Source organism: Indicator indicator, chromosome 3 (genome assembly GCF_027791375.1).
Source record: "Indicator indicator isolate 239-I01 chromosome 3, UM_Iind_1.1, whole genome shotgun sequence".
NCBI lineage: Eukaryota > Metazoa > Chordata > Aves > Piciformes > Indicatoridae > Indicator > Indicator indicator.
In genome coordinates, this window is record NC_072012.1 from 11,626,395 (window position 1) to 11,643,247 (window position 16,853).

The 16,853-nt window shown below is 44.9% G+C and overlaps 1 protein-coding gene across 1 annotated transcript in view; it reads right to left on the reverse strand.

Annotated features, from left to right (window-relative positions):
- Positions 1-1,033: 1,033 nt before the first annotated feature.
- EXOC4 (exocyst complex component 4) overlaps positions 1,034-16,853 on the reverse strand; it is a 469,162-nt gene continuing 453,342 nt past the window's right edge. The window contains exon 18 of the mRNA XM_054399834.1: positions 1,034-1,271. Within this exon, the coding sequence (XP_054255809.1) occupies positions 1,034-1,271 (238 nt within the window). The remainder of the gene's footprint in view (positions 1,272-16,853) is intronic.

Genomic DNA, 16,853 nt, shown 5'->3' on the forward strand with positions numbered 1-16,853 from the left:
TCCAGGCTCAGGACTGACACAAGCAGTTACACAGCTCAGAGAGAAGCTATCTCAGCACATGAAACCGAGCCGGGTTGACCATTTGACAAATACAAGTGCAGTGTACTTTTGGTTTGGAGCAATGGTGTAAATTCCTCAGCCTCAGTGAATAAGGAACCTTTTATCAGGTGACTTTACACGGTCAAGACAAGGCAGAAATGGTGACCCAGGCAGGCTTCAGACTCCAGAGCTAGGATCTGCCCTTCTCCTGCCCTTGGTGATCATCAGTGCTGAGGTATATAAGCTTGTGTATCCTTCCAGTACATCAAATGATGACTGCAAAATCTCTTTTGAGCTGGGGAAACTCAAAGTATATTCAGAAAAAAGAGAATTAAGTTTTGCTGTTACCTAATATTGGCAATTTTCTCCTACATCCACTATCATCCTGTAGAAACTGATGGCATGCGGCTCTCGGAAGAAGTGGAAGCAAATGGTCCCATGGTACCTCCCCGCAAGAAAGGGCTTATTGTCATCTGAAGGAATAAGCAGCCAGATCTTTGCAGTGGGAACAGCAGAAAACTTAATGCATCTACAGCTATCGTGGAGAATAGTACTGGTGGAACTGAAACAGGCTCTATGCAGCAACACTGTGCTTGACTGTTCAGCATGGTTTGAACTTCCACTGAAGACTCTTACCTAAACCCAGTGTGAAATCTCCTCTTTTCCCACCCCACCAGACAAAGGAGCTTGCTTCCCATCTCAAGTTAAAGCAGCAGCAACAGAGCAAAGCCAAATATGCCACCCAAATCTTCACCAGGATGCCTCTTTCTGGTGTGATCACTCTTGGGACACCATGTTAAGGACGCACTATGTGATTACACATCAAACCTCCCCCCAGAACAACCCCAGATTTTTTATGGCATTTCCCTCCTCACTAGTACGATGCTACCCAGAAAATAACGTGCTTTTGCCTTTGATTACAGCAGAAATGCAGAGGCTCGGACCTGCAACCTGACAGCCCCTGCTGCTCAGTTAATCTGAGCGAGGGAGCAGATCACACGGTGGTGATTTTCTTGTCCTTGGTGGCTTGTTTGATAGCAGCTTGCTCACAAATGATCTCCTTCAACCGCTGCAGCCTCATGTTCTGGGTGGTTTGGTCTCCCACACCTGTCTGGCTCCGGTGAAGTAAATTCAGGGCATAGATGTATTCCAGCTCTGTGTACTTCACCCCTTGATCCACCACGAGGTTTAACAGCTCATCTGCTGTGTTGTACAGCATCTCATAATACTGCCTGAAAAGCAAAAAAAAAACCACTTTGGTGAGTGCTCCACACCTTTATTTCTGCCAAATAGAATCATTTTGGTTTGAAAAATTTTTTAACATCATCCAGTACAACCATTAACCCAGCACTGCCAGATCACCACTAAACCATGCCCCTCAGCACCACATCTGTACAGAGCTTTGAAATCCCTCCAGGGATGGGGACTCCACCAGTGCCCTGGGCAGCCTTCACAACCCTTTCGGGTAAGAAATTTTTCCTCATGTCCAACCTAAACCTCCCCTGACACAACTTGAGGCCATTTCTTCTTATTAGTTCTTCCCTGGGAGAAGAGACCAACCCCCAAACTGGCTCCAACCTCTTTTTCAGGGAGTTGTAGAAAGCCAGGTCTCCCCTCAGTCTCTTTTTCTCCAGGCTAAACAAGCCCAGTTCCCTCAGCTGCTCCTCACGAGACATGTTCTCCAGACCCTTCACCATCTTTGTTATGTCTGGACATGCTCCAGCACCTCAATGTCCTTGGTGTGTGAGGCCCAAAACTGAACCCAGTATTTGAGGTGCAGCCTCACCAATACCAAACACAGGGTCCTAGTCCTAGTCCTGCTAGCCACACTATTGATGGTACACTACCATCCACTATGACATTTATTCATCAGTGCCATGAGCAGAGAAGGCTGCATTAGATGCTGTACAAAAAGAGCACAAACATATTCATTGAGCATCAGGAGATGGCAGGTGGGCATGTACATGCACATATCTGCTCCCTACAACACAACCATGGGGAACTGAGGGCTCTTCTTTCCTCGTAGCTACTGCCAGCTGAGATGTCACCATTTGGCACCCAGCATGTACGGTGCAGCATGTAGATACAGATGCATATCACAGAATCCCAACACGGTGGGGGTTGAAAGGGTCCTCTGGAGATCACCCACTCCAACCCTCTGCTAAATTAGGGTCACTCAGAACAGGTTGCACAGGATCACAATGTCCAGGCAGGCTTGGAATATCTCCAGGGAAGGAGACTCCACAACCTCTCTAGGCAGCCTCTTCCAGTGCTCCAGCACCCTCACAGCAAAGAAAGTTTCTGCTTATGTTTAGGTAGAACCTTGTGGGTTCCACTTTGTGCCCATTGCCCCTTCTCCTGTCATTGGGCGCTGCTGGAAAGTTTCTGGCCCCATCCTGTTGCTCTCACCCTTTAGCTCTTGCTCTTCTCCAGGCTCAAGTTGGAGGAGAACCCCCCTTGACCTGCTGGGCACACTTTTCTTAATGCACCCCAAGAGACCATTTGCCTTCTTGCCCATAAGGGCAAACTGCTGGCTCATGGTGAACTTGTTGTCCCACGGGACGTGGATCTGTATTTATATGGTGACATACAGATGTCTATCTGAAAGTCACTCAGCCTGCAAGAACCAGGGTCTTCTGGAAAGGAATCATAGGGGTAGGGAAAGTGGAGATTTTGTCCCTAATGAAGCCCTCTTGCAGAGAGATGGTAATGCTGAGCACGGAAAGAGCTCCGAGCCCAGAACCCCAGAGGCCTCCAATGCTACTGAGACGCACAGTTTGAGAGAAAAAAATATTAAATAATGCAAAATAAATTTGAGCCAAGAGCCAAGGTGTCCCTTTTAAGAAGTAAAAGATCATCTGAAGAGAAGGCTAACAGAGAGGCTGCGGTGCAGGCTGGTGTCAATTCATGTAAAGTGGCATTAGTCAGAAGATGGATTTCCAAGGAAAGCAAGTCCTAACTGGGAGAGGAAATGGGACAGAGAAGCAGTGAGACAATTCTGACAGCTGTCAATCCAGCCACTGCAGAAAAACATGGGCTGGGACTGAAATGAGAAGTGGGCTGAGAAGAATCTCATGAGGTTCAATAAGGCAAAGTGCAAGGACCTGCACTTGGGTCAGAGCTATCCTCAATATCAGTATCAATACAGGCTGAGGAATGATGAGATTGAGAGCAGCCATGCAGAAAAGGACTTAGGGGGATGAGAAGATGGACATGAGTCAGCAATGGGCACTTGTAGCCCAGAAGGCAAATTGCATCCTGGGCTGCATCAAAAGCAGCATGGCCACCAGATTGAAGGAAATGATTCTGCTGTGAGAATGCCAGGACAGGCTGCCCAGAGAGGTTGTGGAGTCTCCTTCTCTGAAGAGATTACAAAGTTTCCTGGGTGCCACCTACTGCAACCTACTGTGGGTAAACCAGCTTTAGCAGGGTGGGTTAGACTGGTCCCCATAGTTCCCTTCCAACCCCCACCATGGTGGGATTCTGTGAAGGCAGAAATGGGCTGGAGCAGCTGAAAAGGAGGTCCCTGCATGACTCCTCCACACTTTTGCAGGAGGATGGAGGGCAGACTGCAGTCTAATCCTCAGGTCTCAATGGAATAAATTATTTAAAGCCTAAGAGCAGGGGCTTGAGGAAAAGTGATCACCTCCCTCCCTTCCTCTCATCCTTGAATGCATTAAAATAGCAATCAGGGCAAACACGGCAAGGCTGCATATTCAATTTCTCTTGTTCTTTACTTTGCAAGCTCTCAGGTCTGGCTTAGCTGTGCCTTTGCAGAGAGCATCCAGCATGCCACCAGACTGCAAATCACTGCAGCAATGACTGGAAGTAGCTATAGTAGAACTACACCTCTGGGTTGTTTCAGGTCTCACCTCCCAGCCTGGCCAGGCTACAGGGCTCCAAAGCTCTGCATTTTTTACCTCCTCCATCTCCTTCAAGACATCAGTTGCTGCTGTGACCTGAGAACTGGCCTCTGTGGTTGAAAGTTTGTGCCAACACAACTGCTGCCAGGGGCCCACTGAGAGTAAGTGGGAGGAAAGCCTTGTGACTGGAGGAAGAAGACTCCAAAATCATTGATTGAGATAAGAAGGAACACCAGGATTTGGGTTGTGTGGTCAATAAAATCACAGAATTCCAGCATGGTGGGGCACCTCTGGAGATCATCTGCTCCAACTCCCCTGCTAAATTAGGGCCACCCAGAGCAAGTTGCAGAAGATCACAACCAGCCAAGTCTGGAATCGCTCCAGTGAAGGAGACTCCACAGTCTCTCTGGAAAGCCTGGTTCAGCACCCTCGCATCAAAGAAGTTTTGCCTGACTTTCAGAGGGACTTTTCCTAGCAATAGGACAAGGGGGAATGATTTTAAGCTGAGAGAGAGTAGGTTTACACTGGATCTTAGGATGAAGTTATTGAGTACAAGGGTGTTGAGACTCTGGAATAGGTTGCCCAAGGAGGTTGTGGATGCCTCCTCCTTGGAGGTGTTCAAGGCCAGGTTGGACAAGTCCCTGAGCAGATGAATCTAGTTGAGACATCCCTGTCCATGGTGGGGAAGTTGGAGTAGGTTTCTCGGAGGTCCCTTCCATTCTGTGATTTACACCACATCCTTAGAGCTGCTTTCCTTTCCAGTCTCTCCCAAAACTTGGCTGACTGAAGAATTCAGCACCTAATAAACCCAGGATTCATCTGTCACTCTTTTTTTTGGGGGGTGGGGGATCAAGTTATTTTTTAATTAAAAATTTCCAACTAAATAAAGAAGAGAGCAAATGAGACAGGAGTGAGCAAAAGGTCTGCATTTTTAATTGGGTGCAATTAAAAACCTGCTGCTTTGGCGTGGCATTGCCTCTGGCCAAACCTTATTTGCATGAGTAATTATTCACTCCATTACAAAGTCTGCTCAACTTTGCCTTCCCTTGTCTTTGAAAGTATTAATAAATATTGATTAGACACATTCCTGTTTGCCTTTGCCCAAGCAGCTCTGATGGACTCATCTTCTGATGCTATCAAATAATGAAATATGAAAGAGTAGAGGGGGAAGAGCCTCTTGTTCTGTGATTTTTTATTTAGGCTCTTCATCTTCCTTTCAGAAGTGTATTTGTCCCTGCCATTATAAATGCTCTTTTGATTATCAAGAAGAGGTTGAGGAAAGCGAGTTAGTAAGGGATGGGGGAAATAAATGGATGATGGGTGAGGGAGATCTCTGTTGAGTGGCTTTGTTTTCTTAAAGCTGAGATTTAAAACCAGGGAGAAGAATGAATATTAATCAGAAGCCGATTCTATCATCTGACAAATAGGTTAATAAATAATAAAAGTGGATTAGCAAACCTAAGCAAAGAGCTCAGTCAGCTTCCCAAGCCTTCAGTTGGCTTCCATCTGAGCACACCTAATATGATTTACCTACACAGATCACAGGTTTGGGTTGGAAAGGACCTTGAGGATCATCTAGTTTCAACACCTGCCATGGGCAGGGACACCTTTCACTACACCACTACATCCTCATCTAACCTGGGGGCATCCAGGATCTCCCTAGCAACCTGTTCCAGTGTCTCACTACCCTTAGTGGAAAGAATTTCTTCCTAATATCCAGTGTAAATCTACCCTCCTTGAGCTTCAACCCATTCCCTCTCATCCTATCGCTACAAGCCCTTGTAAAAAGTCCCTACCCAGCTTTCTTGTAGGCCCATTCAGGTACTGGAAGGCTGCTCTAGGATCACCCTAGAGCCTTCTCCAGGCTAAACAGCCCCAATTCCCCCAGCCTGTCCTCATAGAAGAGATGCTCCAGCCCTCTAATCATCTTTGTGGCCTCCTCTGGACCCACTCCAGCAGTTCAATGTCCTATCATCAGAAGAGCCTCCCAGTGCTTAAAGGTGAGATATTTGGGATAAGAAGAGAACAGATTGAAGCTGAACTCTCAAATCTTTACTCAGCACTGGAGAGGCCACACCTTGAGTACTGGGTTCAGTTTTGGGGCCCTCACTACAAGAAAGACATTGAGCTGCTGGAGAATTTCCAGAGAAGGACAACAAATCTGTTTAAGGGTTTGGAGGACAGATCTTGTGAGTAGCAGCTGAGGGAACTGGGGTTGTTTAGTTTGGAGAAAAGAAGGCTGAGGGGAGAACTTCTAACTTTCTCCAACTATCTAAAAGGAGGTTGGAGTGAACTAGGGGTTGATCTCTTCTCCTAAGTAACAAATAATAGTACAAAAAAGAAACAACCTCAAGTTGCACCAGGGGAGGTTTAGATTGCGTTTGAATGTCCCAGAGAAGAAGACTCCCCATGCTCAAAGAAAATAAGTTTTTCTTCATGTTTAGGTAGAACTTTCAATATTTCAGTTTGTGCCCATTGTCCCTTGTCCTGTCACTGGGCAGCCCTCAAAAATGTCCAGCCCCGTCCTCTTGACCCCTGCCCTTTGGATATTAGCAAGCATTGGTTCAGATCCCCTCTCAGGCTGCTCTTCTCCAGGCTAAACAGCCCCAGGGCTCTCAGCTTTCCCTTCTCACAGAGATGCTCCAGGCCCCTCAGCATCTTCTGAGCTTCCACTGCACTCTCTCCAGTAGTTCCTCATCTCTCTTGACCTGGGCAGCCCAGAACTGGACACAATATTCCATCTGTGGCCTCACTAGGACAGAGTAGAGGAGAAGAACAACCTCACTTGACCAGCTGGCTACGCTCCTCTTAATGCACCTCAAGATACCATCGTCTTTCTTGATCACAAGGGCACACAGCTGGCTCATGATGAACTTGTTGTTTATCAGGACTCTCATGTCCTTCTCGGCAGAGCTGCTTTCCAGCAGGTCAAACCCCTCACCTGTACTGGTGCAGGGGGTTATTCCTCCCCAGATGCAGGATGAAGAACAACTTTGTACTAAGAGAACAAAGTCCTGGAGTCACCATCCTTGAAGGCATTTAAAAGACCTTTGGATAAGGAGCTTAGAGTCATGGGGAGTAGCATCAGGGAGATGTTAGGTTATGTTTGGTCTCGATTCTCTTAAGATCTTTTCCAAGTAGGGAAAGATAAGAGAAGGTTAAATAGAACTGGTGGAAGTGGTTCAGAGGTGAAAAAAAATTGTTATGGTGAAATCAAAACTGAAGAAACAAAGTGGCACACAAACTCTTCTGTTATTTTTTAAATAGTCATTTTGAAACAAAACATTAGGTTGCCAACAATGGACCCATTTGGCAAGGATGCATTTTGGGAAGAGATAAATATATATATATACACACACACACATATGTATGCATACACACACACACATATATATTAAAAGATGGTCTCTTGAACTCTGTTCTTGGAAAAAGAGAATAAAAAAACAAGAGGCTTTCTCATTTAGGAAAAAAAATCTGTGGAAAGGCAATCAGGATGAGACAAGCTCCTCTGAGGACTATTAATACCTTTCTCCATTTAAATGCTAATGTTCACCTCTAACCCAAGGCCTGCACACAAAAAAAAAGTTTTTCAGAAAATGGCCAGGTGAATTCAAAATTAAATTCCTATTTCCCCAAGAATGACTTGATCTCTTCTTAAGAGAAGGACCTTTGGATGAACAGAGTGATGTTTCAAGGATCTTACTTTAATTACTCCTCCATTATATAGCTGGGTGCCAACTCTATGGGAGTACAGACAGACACAGGCAAGAACTTGGATCTGGGAGTCACCCAAACAGAACAAAAAAATGTATCTATATTTTATATAGATACTTATCTCCCTCTTTTTTGAGGGGTTAAGGAGTCACTTTTATAGCACCCCAAATATCTTGGGTACTCTAATAAGTAAAAAAGTTAAAGTATGAAGTACTTACAGACTAATTCCAGAAAAAAAAAAGAGAGAATGATTCAGACTAGATGCAAGAAAGGTCTCCCTCTCTCCAGGGAGACCTTCTTGTGGCCTTTTAGTACTGAAAGAGGCTGATAAGAAAATTGGACACACACTTTTGAGCAGGGCCTGTTGTGACAGGACAAGGGGTGATGGTTTCAAACTAAAAGAGGGGAGATTTAGACTAGTATCTAGTTTATGGAGGCCATTAGACTAGATCTAAATTAGACTAGATCTAAGGAAGAAGTTCTTCACTATGAGGGTGGTGAGGCAGTGGAACAGGTTGCCCAGAGAGGTGGTAGATGCCCCATTTCTGGAAACGTTCCAGGTAAGGTTGCATGGAGCTCTGAGCAACCTGCTCTTGTTGAAGATGTTTCTGCTGACTGCAGAGGGGTTGAACTAGATGACCTTTAAAGGTCCCTTCCAACCCAAACCACTCCATGATTGTATGGAAAAGCCATGTGTCAGAACAAGCATGTGAGTGATGAGGAAAAAGAGCAAAGCTGCAGTTATAAAGTCACTCAATTTTGATATGCGCAGATCTTGGTGGAACCATTACACTTAAACATAGCGAATAGTGTGGAGATGAGTCACTGGAAAAACAGAATCTACAGCAAGATATGGGGTAACTTTAGTTCATGCAATGAAGAAGAAATCACAGAATCAAAGAATATATCTGGTTGGAAGAGACCTCAAAGATCATCCAGTCCAACAACACTAACCCATATCCCTAAGCACCAGATCCACACACCACTGGTACACCCCCCAGGGATGGTGACTCCACCACTGCCCTGGGCAGATCATTCCAAAGGCTGAGAACTCTCTCTGTGAAGAAATATTCCTTATTACCAGCCTGAAACAGCCTGGTGCAGCTTGAAACCATTTCCTCTAGTCCTGTCACTTGACACCAAGGAGAAGAGGCTGGACCCCTCCTCACTCCAACCTCCCTGAAGGGAGTTCTAGAGAGTGATGAGGTCTCCCTGCAGCCTCCTCTTCTCCAGACTGAAGAACCCCAGCTCCCTCAGACACTCCTCATAGGTCATGTGCTCCAGGTCCTTCACGAGCCTGGATTTCCAGGACTAGCTTGACCAAGACAAGAAGCCCATGGGGCTTTTCTGTTTAGGGAGCATGAGACATTACAGATGGGAAAGACGTGAGGACAGAGATGATGGTTACAGGACCCTGGAGATGGAGCAGGAGAGATGAGCTCTAGCATATAGGATTTTGCAGAGCAACTTTTGAAAACTCAAAACAGCGAGCACACACAAAAAAAGCACATAAACCAGCAATTACTGTAATTTCTACACTTCATGAAGACTGCAGTGATGTTTGCACACAGAAGTCAGTGATCAGCATTTTAAAGCTAGAGTCTGCAGGTACAGATGCTGGTTCTTCTGCCACTCTGGGAGCTTATGATAACAAAGAGACACCAGTGATGGATGGTATCTGATACATCATACATCCACTCTCTAAGCACTTCTCCTATTAAACTGCCTCTTTTGTGCAGTTACAGCCCTAAAAAAAATGCCAGAGAATATCAATATCCTCAGGACACTATTCCACAGGGGAATTTCTATCCTGATCATAATTTCTTGAGATTTCTTAAGTGATAGGATGAGCAATAACAGTTTTAAACTGAAAGTGGATGATTTAGACCAGATATTAGGAAGAAATTCTTCACTATGAGGGTGGTGAGGCAGTGGAGCAGGTTGCCCAGAGAAGTTGCAGATGCCCCACAACCGTTCAAAGCCTTATTGGACAAGGCTTTGAGCAACCTGGTCTAGTGGAAGGTGTCCTTGCTTATGGCAGGTGTGTTGGAACTAGATGCTTTTTAAGGTTCCCTTCCAACTGAAACCATTCTATGTTTCTATGGAGATTTCTTTCCTGTTTTTTAATTAACCTGTGGCAACCTGGAGACGACAATAGTAATGACCATTCTTTGCCTACAGAAGAAGCCAAAGTGCTTTAGGAGAATTCATGTGGCTTTAGACATCCACATCAGAGATGTTTTTGCTATGCTAGTCAACCTCAGCTCTTCTTACAAACCATGCCAAGAAACAGACACCTCCATGTCTGCCTGGCATGAGATAAACCTGTGGTCAAGAAGCACCTATTTGGCTCCATGGACTGTAGCGGGACTCTAAAATTAGGCCAAAAATGGCTGTGTGTTGCTATGACCTACATCTTCTCTAGGTGTACTAAAGCCTACCTCATTCATTGCCTCTTGGAAGACCAAAGGCAGATGCCACATAATCCCACACTGCAATAAGTGGCACAGTTTTGGGCAGCAGGCATGGACAGCTCTGAGCTGTGTTATTACAGAAGGAGAATGTTGAGGACATAAGAATATAATTGATTCAGAGTAGATATGACAATGAAATTTTTAACACTGAAGGTGGTGAGACACTGGTCAGGTCTGCCCAGAGATATGGTAGAAACCCCATCCCTGGAAACATTGCAGGTCATGTTGTTCAGGGTTCTGACTAATCTGATCTAGTTAAAGATCATTAAGGTGCCTTCCAACCCAAATCATTCTTTGATTCTATGAAGATGTCCCTGTTGACAGGAGGGAAATTGGACTAGATGACCTTAAATGGTCACCTTAAAAAGCTAAAATGTGCAAACACCCAAGGTGTGAAATGGTTTGCAAGAGAAAACAAATCTCAAGAGGAAGAAATAAAAGTGAATTTACAATATAATGGTGCTTCATACTCCTGTGGTACCTCTGCAGATCACAACCCCTAATAAATAATCAGAGGATATGATGTAAGGACAGTATTGGGGTGGATTTTTTTACAGTTGGAAGGACTGAGACAAAAAATTAAGTCATTTGTCCAGGATAGAAAATGGTATCAGAGATGGGAAGCCTTTAGACCTTTATTGGTCTGTCGGGACTGCAGCACACAGAACTCTGACCAGGGTACAGAGCCAGGCAAGAAAAGGGGTTGTACTGATTCCAAAGGCTTTCAGTACAACCTTCTAATTAAAGACAACCAAATTAGAACACCAAATTAGTTTCCTTTTCAAAACTTAAACCACACAGGCAGTGTATGAAACACTAACCATGAACTCACCCATGTGTTTGCTTCTCTACAGATTAGCAGTTTTGTTTTAGTGGCTATTTTTGGAAGAAAATCCTCAGCCTACACTTTGGGTGAAGCTCTGTGTCACTGAAACACTTCATTTGCTCTCCACTGCAAACCTTTTTGTAAAGCACAGATGATAATCACCTGTAAAACACAGAGCTACTTAGCAAAGGAAAAGGTAAGGTATGTGCAAAACATAACTGCTCTTCCAAAAGATTTCTCCTTTCCTCTCTCCTCTTTTTCATCCTCATTTCATAGAATGTCTTGAGTCAGAAGGGACTTTAAAGATTATCTGTTTCCAACTTCCTCCTGATGTCAGTATGGCTAAAGATGGGAGAAACAAAGCCCTTCCAGCAGCTGATTTAACTGATCTGCTTTGGGTGTGTGGGCGCAAAGACATGATGCCCTATTCCTGGAACCATTCCAGGTCAGGCTGGACAGGATTCTAAGCAACCTGATCTAGTTGAATATGTCCCTACTAACTACAGGGAGGTTGGACTAGATGACCTTGAAAGGTTCTTTCCAACCCAAACCTCCCTAAAGGGAGGTTGTGGTGAGGTGGATGTTTGTCTCTCCTCCCAAGTAAATAGTGACAGAACAAAAGAGAATAGCCTCAAGCTGCACCAGGGGAGGTTTAACTTGGACATGAGGATTTTTTTTTCATTGAAAGGGTTGTCAGGCACTGGAACAGGCTGCCCAGGGAGGTGGTTGAGTCACCATCCCCAGAGGTGTTTAAAAACTGTGTAGCTTGGGGATACAGTTTAGCGGTGGATTTGGTAGAATAGGGGTAATGGTTGGAGTCAACCTCAAAGGTCTCTTCCAACCTAAATGATTCTATGATTCTATGATTCTATCACTCCGTAATTCTGTGATTGCATGACTCAATGATTCCCTGATTCTGTGATTCTATGACTCCATGATTCGATGACTCTCTGCTTCCTTTTCCCTTCTTCCCATGCTTTTGTCACTCATGACCAAAGCTGCCCTGCTGGGAACATGTGATGAGGATCTCTCTGCATCAAGAAGGAGAACACATGCACGAAGCATTGGAGAACCACTCCCTGAACAACTGCAGTCACCCTGGTGCTCGTCAGTGATACATGGTAATTACATGGCTTTTCAAAGGAAGGATAAATCCATTAAACCCCATTAAATAATTCTCCAAAAACAATGTTTGAGACACTCCTTGTAGCTCCATCTTGGCTGATATAATGAAAGATGGAAATTTTCTCACTCTCCAAATGGAACTTTATAGGGTATTAAATAAGCACCCTCAGCACTTATCTAAATCTTTAATTAGCTCTATAATATACTGATGATATCAAGGCTAATTAAATTTATACAGATAAAGAGCAGAGAAATTCTAACCAAGTGAGCTGGAAAGTACATATTAAATAGTAAATTTAATGGTTTGAGCAGATAAATGCAATATTTTATATATATATATATATAAGAAATAAATTCAATTTGTATGTTGTATTAAAATTGATTTTGAGTGTGCAAATGATTGGTAAGAAAAAGAAATATCTTTTTAATAGATCAGTAAAAATGCTAATCTGGCCTGTTTAAATATCAGTTATTCATGCCAGCAAGTAAGACACACATATTTGCATTTTACTACATATAGTAAAAAAAAAGAGAAAAAAATTATCAATATCATATGTTGGGTTATAAAGAATAGTAAGCATTTTTTCTTTCCTTGCCTCATGCATAAATGAGTGGAAATGAATGCAGACTGAAAGAAGAGAGAGTCAGCAGTTCGATGGAAAGTGCTGCAAAGATTGCTCCAGTCAGCAAAAAAATGTAACACAATTTTAGCTCCCCTTTGGGAACAACAATCACTGTGGTGAAAAATCCCCTGTACTTAGGATCAAGTGGCTTCGAACTGGCTACAAAAAACACGATGCTGTAATCAGGGAGATGCTCAGTGGTGCACATTTGCTGGGTTTTAGAATCATAGAATTGTTTGGTTGGAAGAGACCTTTGAGATCATAGTCCAGCCTTCAATGTAAAACCACCATGGCCATTAAACCACATCCCAAGTGCCATGTCCACACGTTTCTTGAACATCTCCAGGGATGGTGACTCCACCACCTCCCTGGGCAGCCTGTTCCAGTGCCTGGCCGCTCTTTCAGGAAAGAATTTTTTCCTAATATCCAACCTAAACGTTCCCTGTCACCTGATACTAGGGAGAAGAGCCAGACCCCCACCTCAATACAGCCTCCTTTAAGAGAGCCATAGAGAGCAATGAGGTCTCCCCTCAGCCTCCTCTTCTCCAAACTAAACAATCCCAATTCCTTCAGCCACTCTTCACAAGACTTGCTCTCTAGACCCTTCATCATCTTTGTTGCCATTCTCTAGACATGCCCCAATGCCTCAATGTCTTTCCTGTAGTGAGAGGCTGAAAACTGAACCAAGTATTCAAGGTGCCCTCACGAGTGCCCAGTATATGGGCACGATGACTTCCCTACTCCTGTTGGCCACGCTATTACAGATCCAGGACAAGGTGCTGTTGGCCTTTTTGGCCACCTCAGCACACTGCTGGCTCATTTTCAGCTGGCTGCCAACCAACACCCCCAGGTCCTTTTCTGCTGAGAAGTTTCCAGCCACTCTGCCCCAAGCCTGTAGTGTTGCCTGGGTTTGTTGTGACCCAAGCGCAGGACCCAGCACTTGGCCTTGTTAAACTTCATCCAACTGCCCTTTGCCCATCAATCCAGCCTGTTCAGATCTCTTTGAAGAGCCTTCCTCCCCTCAAGCAAATCAACACTCCCACCCAATAAAATTGGGAATGTTTGGTAGCTACCAATGGGTGAAGAACAGATCTGATGGTCTTCGCTTGTTAATGGGCACAATAAGCTGCAACATGTGAACTATGGTAGGAAATTACAAGGTCCATCAAGCCACAGTCTGCCCATAATAGGTTGTGGTCAGGCCTTGGTGCTTCAAAGGAGGTATGAACTACTTGCTGGAATCAGGCAAAGAGCCCAAAACTCTTGAAAACCCCAGCTGATGATTTCTTCTGGCTACCCTTGTTCATTTGGTTTGAATGCTGCAGTGGTTTCAGAGATTAGGGAACTGAGATTTTCTATGGATATAAAGACAGGAAATTTGGTTTGTTACCACAAACCAACCACAGAATCACAGACTGCATCAGGTTGGAAGGGACCCTCAAAGGTCATCTTGTCCAACCCCTCTGCAGTGAGCATGGCCATCTGTAACTAGGTCAGGTTGCTCAGGGCAGAGCCCTTTATTGGATGAACTTGCCCCATGGCACTGTTGTTTCTTCTCTTGGTAGCACCATAGAGCATCATTACTTTGCTCTAGCCTAGAAACCACTGAGATTGAAGTGACCTACAGACTCCTGCTTGCCCAGCACTGCACACAGACCTATCCAAACCAGCAGGTTCAAACCCTGCCTACTGGCTCATCGTTATTCAGAGCAACCTGGACAAACTTGAGAAATGGGCCCATGTGAACTTAAAGAGATTAAACAAGGCCAAAAGCAAGGTCCTGCAGTTCTGGGCTCCCCAGTTCAAGAGAGACAGAATATTACTGGAGAATTCAGAGGAGGCTCCAAAAATGCTAAGGCAGCTGGAGCATCTCTCTGAAGAGGAAAGGCTGAGAGTCCTGGGGCTGGAAAAGAGCAGCCTGAGAAGGGATCATCTCAATGACAGTCAGTATCCAAAGGGTGGGGGTCAAGAGGATGGGACCAGAGACTCTTTTCAGTGTTGCCCAGCCACAGGACAAGGGGCAATGGGCACGAAATGGAACCCAGGAGGTTTCTTCTGAACATGAGGATAAAATTCTTTGCTGGGAGAATGCTAGAGCACTGGACTAGGCTGCCCAGAGAGACTGTGATATATCCTTCTCTGGAGACCTGCCTGGATGTGTCCTGTGCAACCTGCTTTAGCAGTGAGGTTGGACTCTTATGATCTCCAGAGGTCCTTTCCAACCCCTACCACACTGGGATTACAGGATCAGAGGATGTTAGGGGTTGGAAAGGACCTCTGGAGATCTTGGAGTCCAACCCCTCTGCCAGAGCAGGTGACTCTGCAACCAAAAGCCCATTTTGCTGCTGATTCTCAGGATCTGTGCATTTCCATGCTAAAGTGAAGGAAGAATTAACATCACACAGCACACCAAACAGTTAGCAGATGGCCAAGAATTACAATCGTTTACCGAGTTCCAGTGGGCTTAAGAAAACATCCTGGAATAGGAAGGCACTGAATCTTATTAAAAAAAGGTACATTTTGCATATTGCTTCTTCATTATACAAGCTGTTTTTCATGAAAGCAAAAAGAAAAAAAAAGCTATTATTTGCACCTCTTTCCTCCTCCTGTTTTTTGCACACATGCCAACGTGGAATACCCATCTGATATCTGACTTTTCTCTGTGCTTGAGAGACTGACTTCAGCAGGACGTTAATGCACTTAGGTGAGGTGTGATCTGAATTTAATCTCCTTTCTCTATTATTTGACCTCAAACTTGGAATAGAAATTGTGAAGAACAAGGTGAGCTTTACAGCCTTCAGTGAAGCCTGAGGAAGAGATGACACAGTGCAGAACATTTCCTGAAGGTGATACCGAAGAGATGACACAGTGCAGAACATTTCCTGAAAGTGATACCTATCTGTATGTGATGACATCAGCTGCATATATTTACACGCAAGAAGCCTCTGTAGAGGGATCTAACCAGGCTGGATTGATGGGCTGAGCCTCATGACATGAGGTTTAACAAGGCCAAATGCTGGGTACTGCACTTGGGCCACAACAACACCATGAACACTCCAGGCTTGGGGAAGAGTGCCTGGAAAATGCCTGGTAGAGAAGGACCTGGAGGTGTTAATCAATACCCGGCTGAAGATGAAACCAGTGTGTGCCCACATGGTCAACAGCATCCTGGCCTGGATCAGCAAAAGTGTGAGCAGCAGGATTAAGGCAGGGATTGTCCCCCTGTACAGGGCACTGCTAAGGCCACACCTCGAGTCCTGGGTGGTTTTGAAGCTCTCACTCCAAGAAGGACATTGAGGTGCTGGAGTGGGTGCAAGGAAGGACAAGGAAGCTGGTGGAGGGTCTGGAGAACAGGTTTGGTGAGGAGGGGCTGAGGGAACTGGGGCTGTTCAGCCTAGGCAAAAGAAGCTGAGTGGAGACCTTCGTGCTCTCTACAACTCCCTGAAAGGAGGCTGCAGCCAGGTGGGGGTTGGTCTCTTCTCCTTAGCAACAAGTGATAGGACAAGAGGAAATGGCCTCAGGTTGCAATAGGGAGGGGGTTAGGTTGGACATTAGAACTTCTTCATTGACAGGGTTCTCAAACAGTGAAACAGTTTCTGCAGGGAGGTGGTTGAATCCCCATCCCTGGAGGTGTTGAAAAGAGATGTGGTGTTGAGAGACACGATTTAGCACCAGACTTGGTAGCTGATGGTTGGACTCCATGATCTTAATGTTTCCAACTGAAATAATTCTGTGATTCTATGTGCAGTGGTCTGGGTGTAATTATTTTAACAGCTTCCTAAAATAGAAGAAGTGAGGGTTTTGGTCTTTACCTGACCACATGGATTTCTCTTGGCTACAAAGCCCAGGTTCATCATGGGCCAGATTTAATTGCTACATCAGAGTTTGTGTGTTGATATTCTACATCTGATGTGCGAAAGTTCAGGGATGCCAATCAGGCACGGTGCAGATGTCACTCTGCAAAATGTTCTCAGACAGTCTCCATCTGTCAGATATGGTAATACTTGTGCTCCTTCAATTATTCACCTCCTTAACTCCATGTTTCCTGCCTTTGAGTCAGAATTGCTAATGTCAGCCTCACCAGAGGATCTACCTTGGATAGGCAGGAACTGTCTGATCTGCATTCCTCTTTCAGAGCCTCTGCTTTCATGCCCTGGAGCCAGTTACCTTCTGCAGTTGGAGAATCATC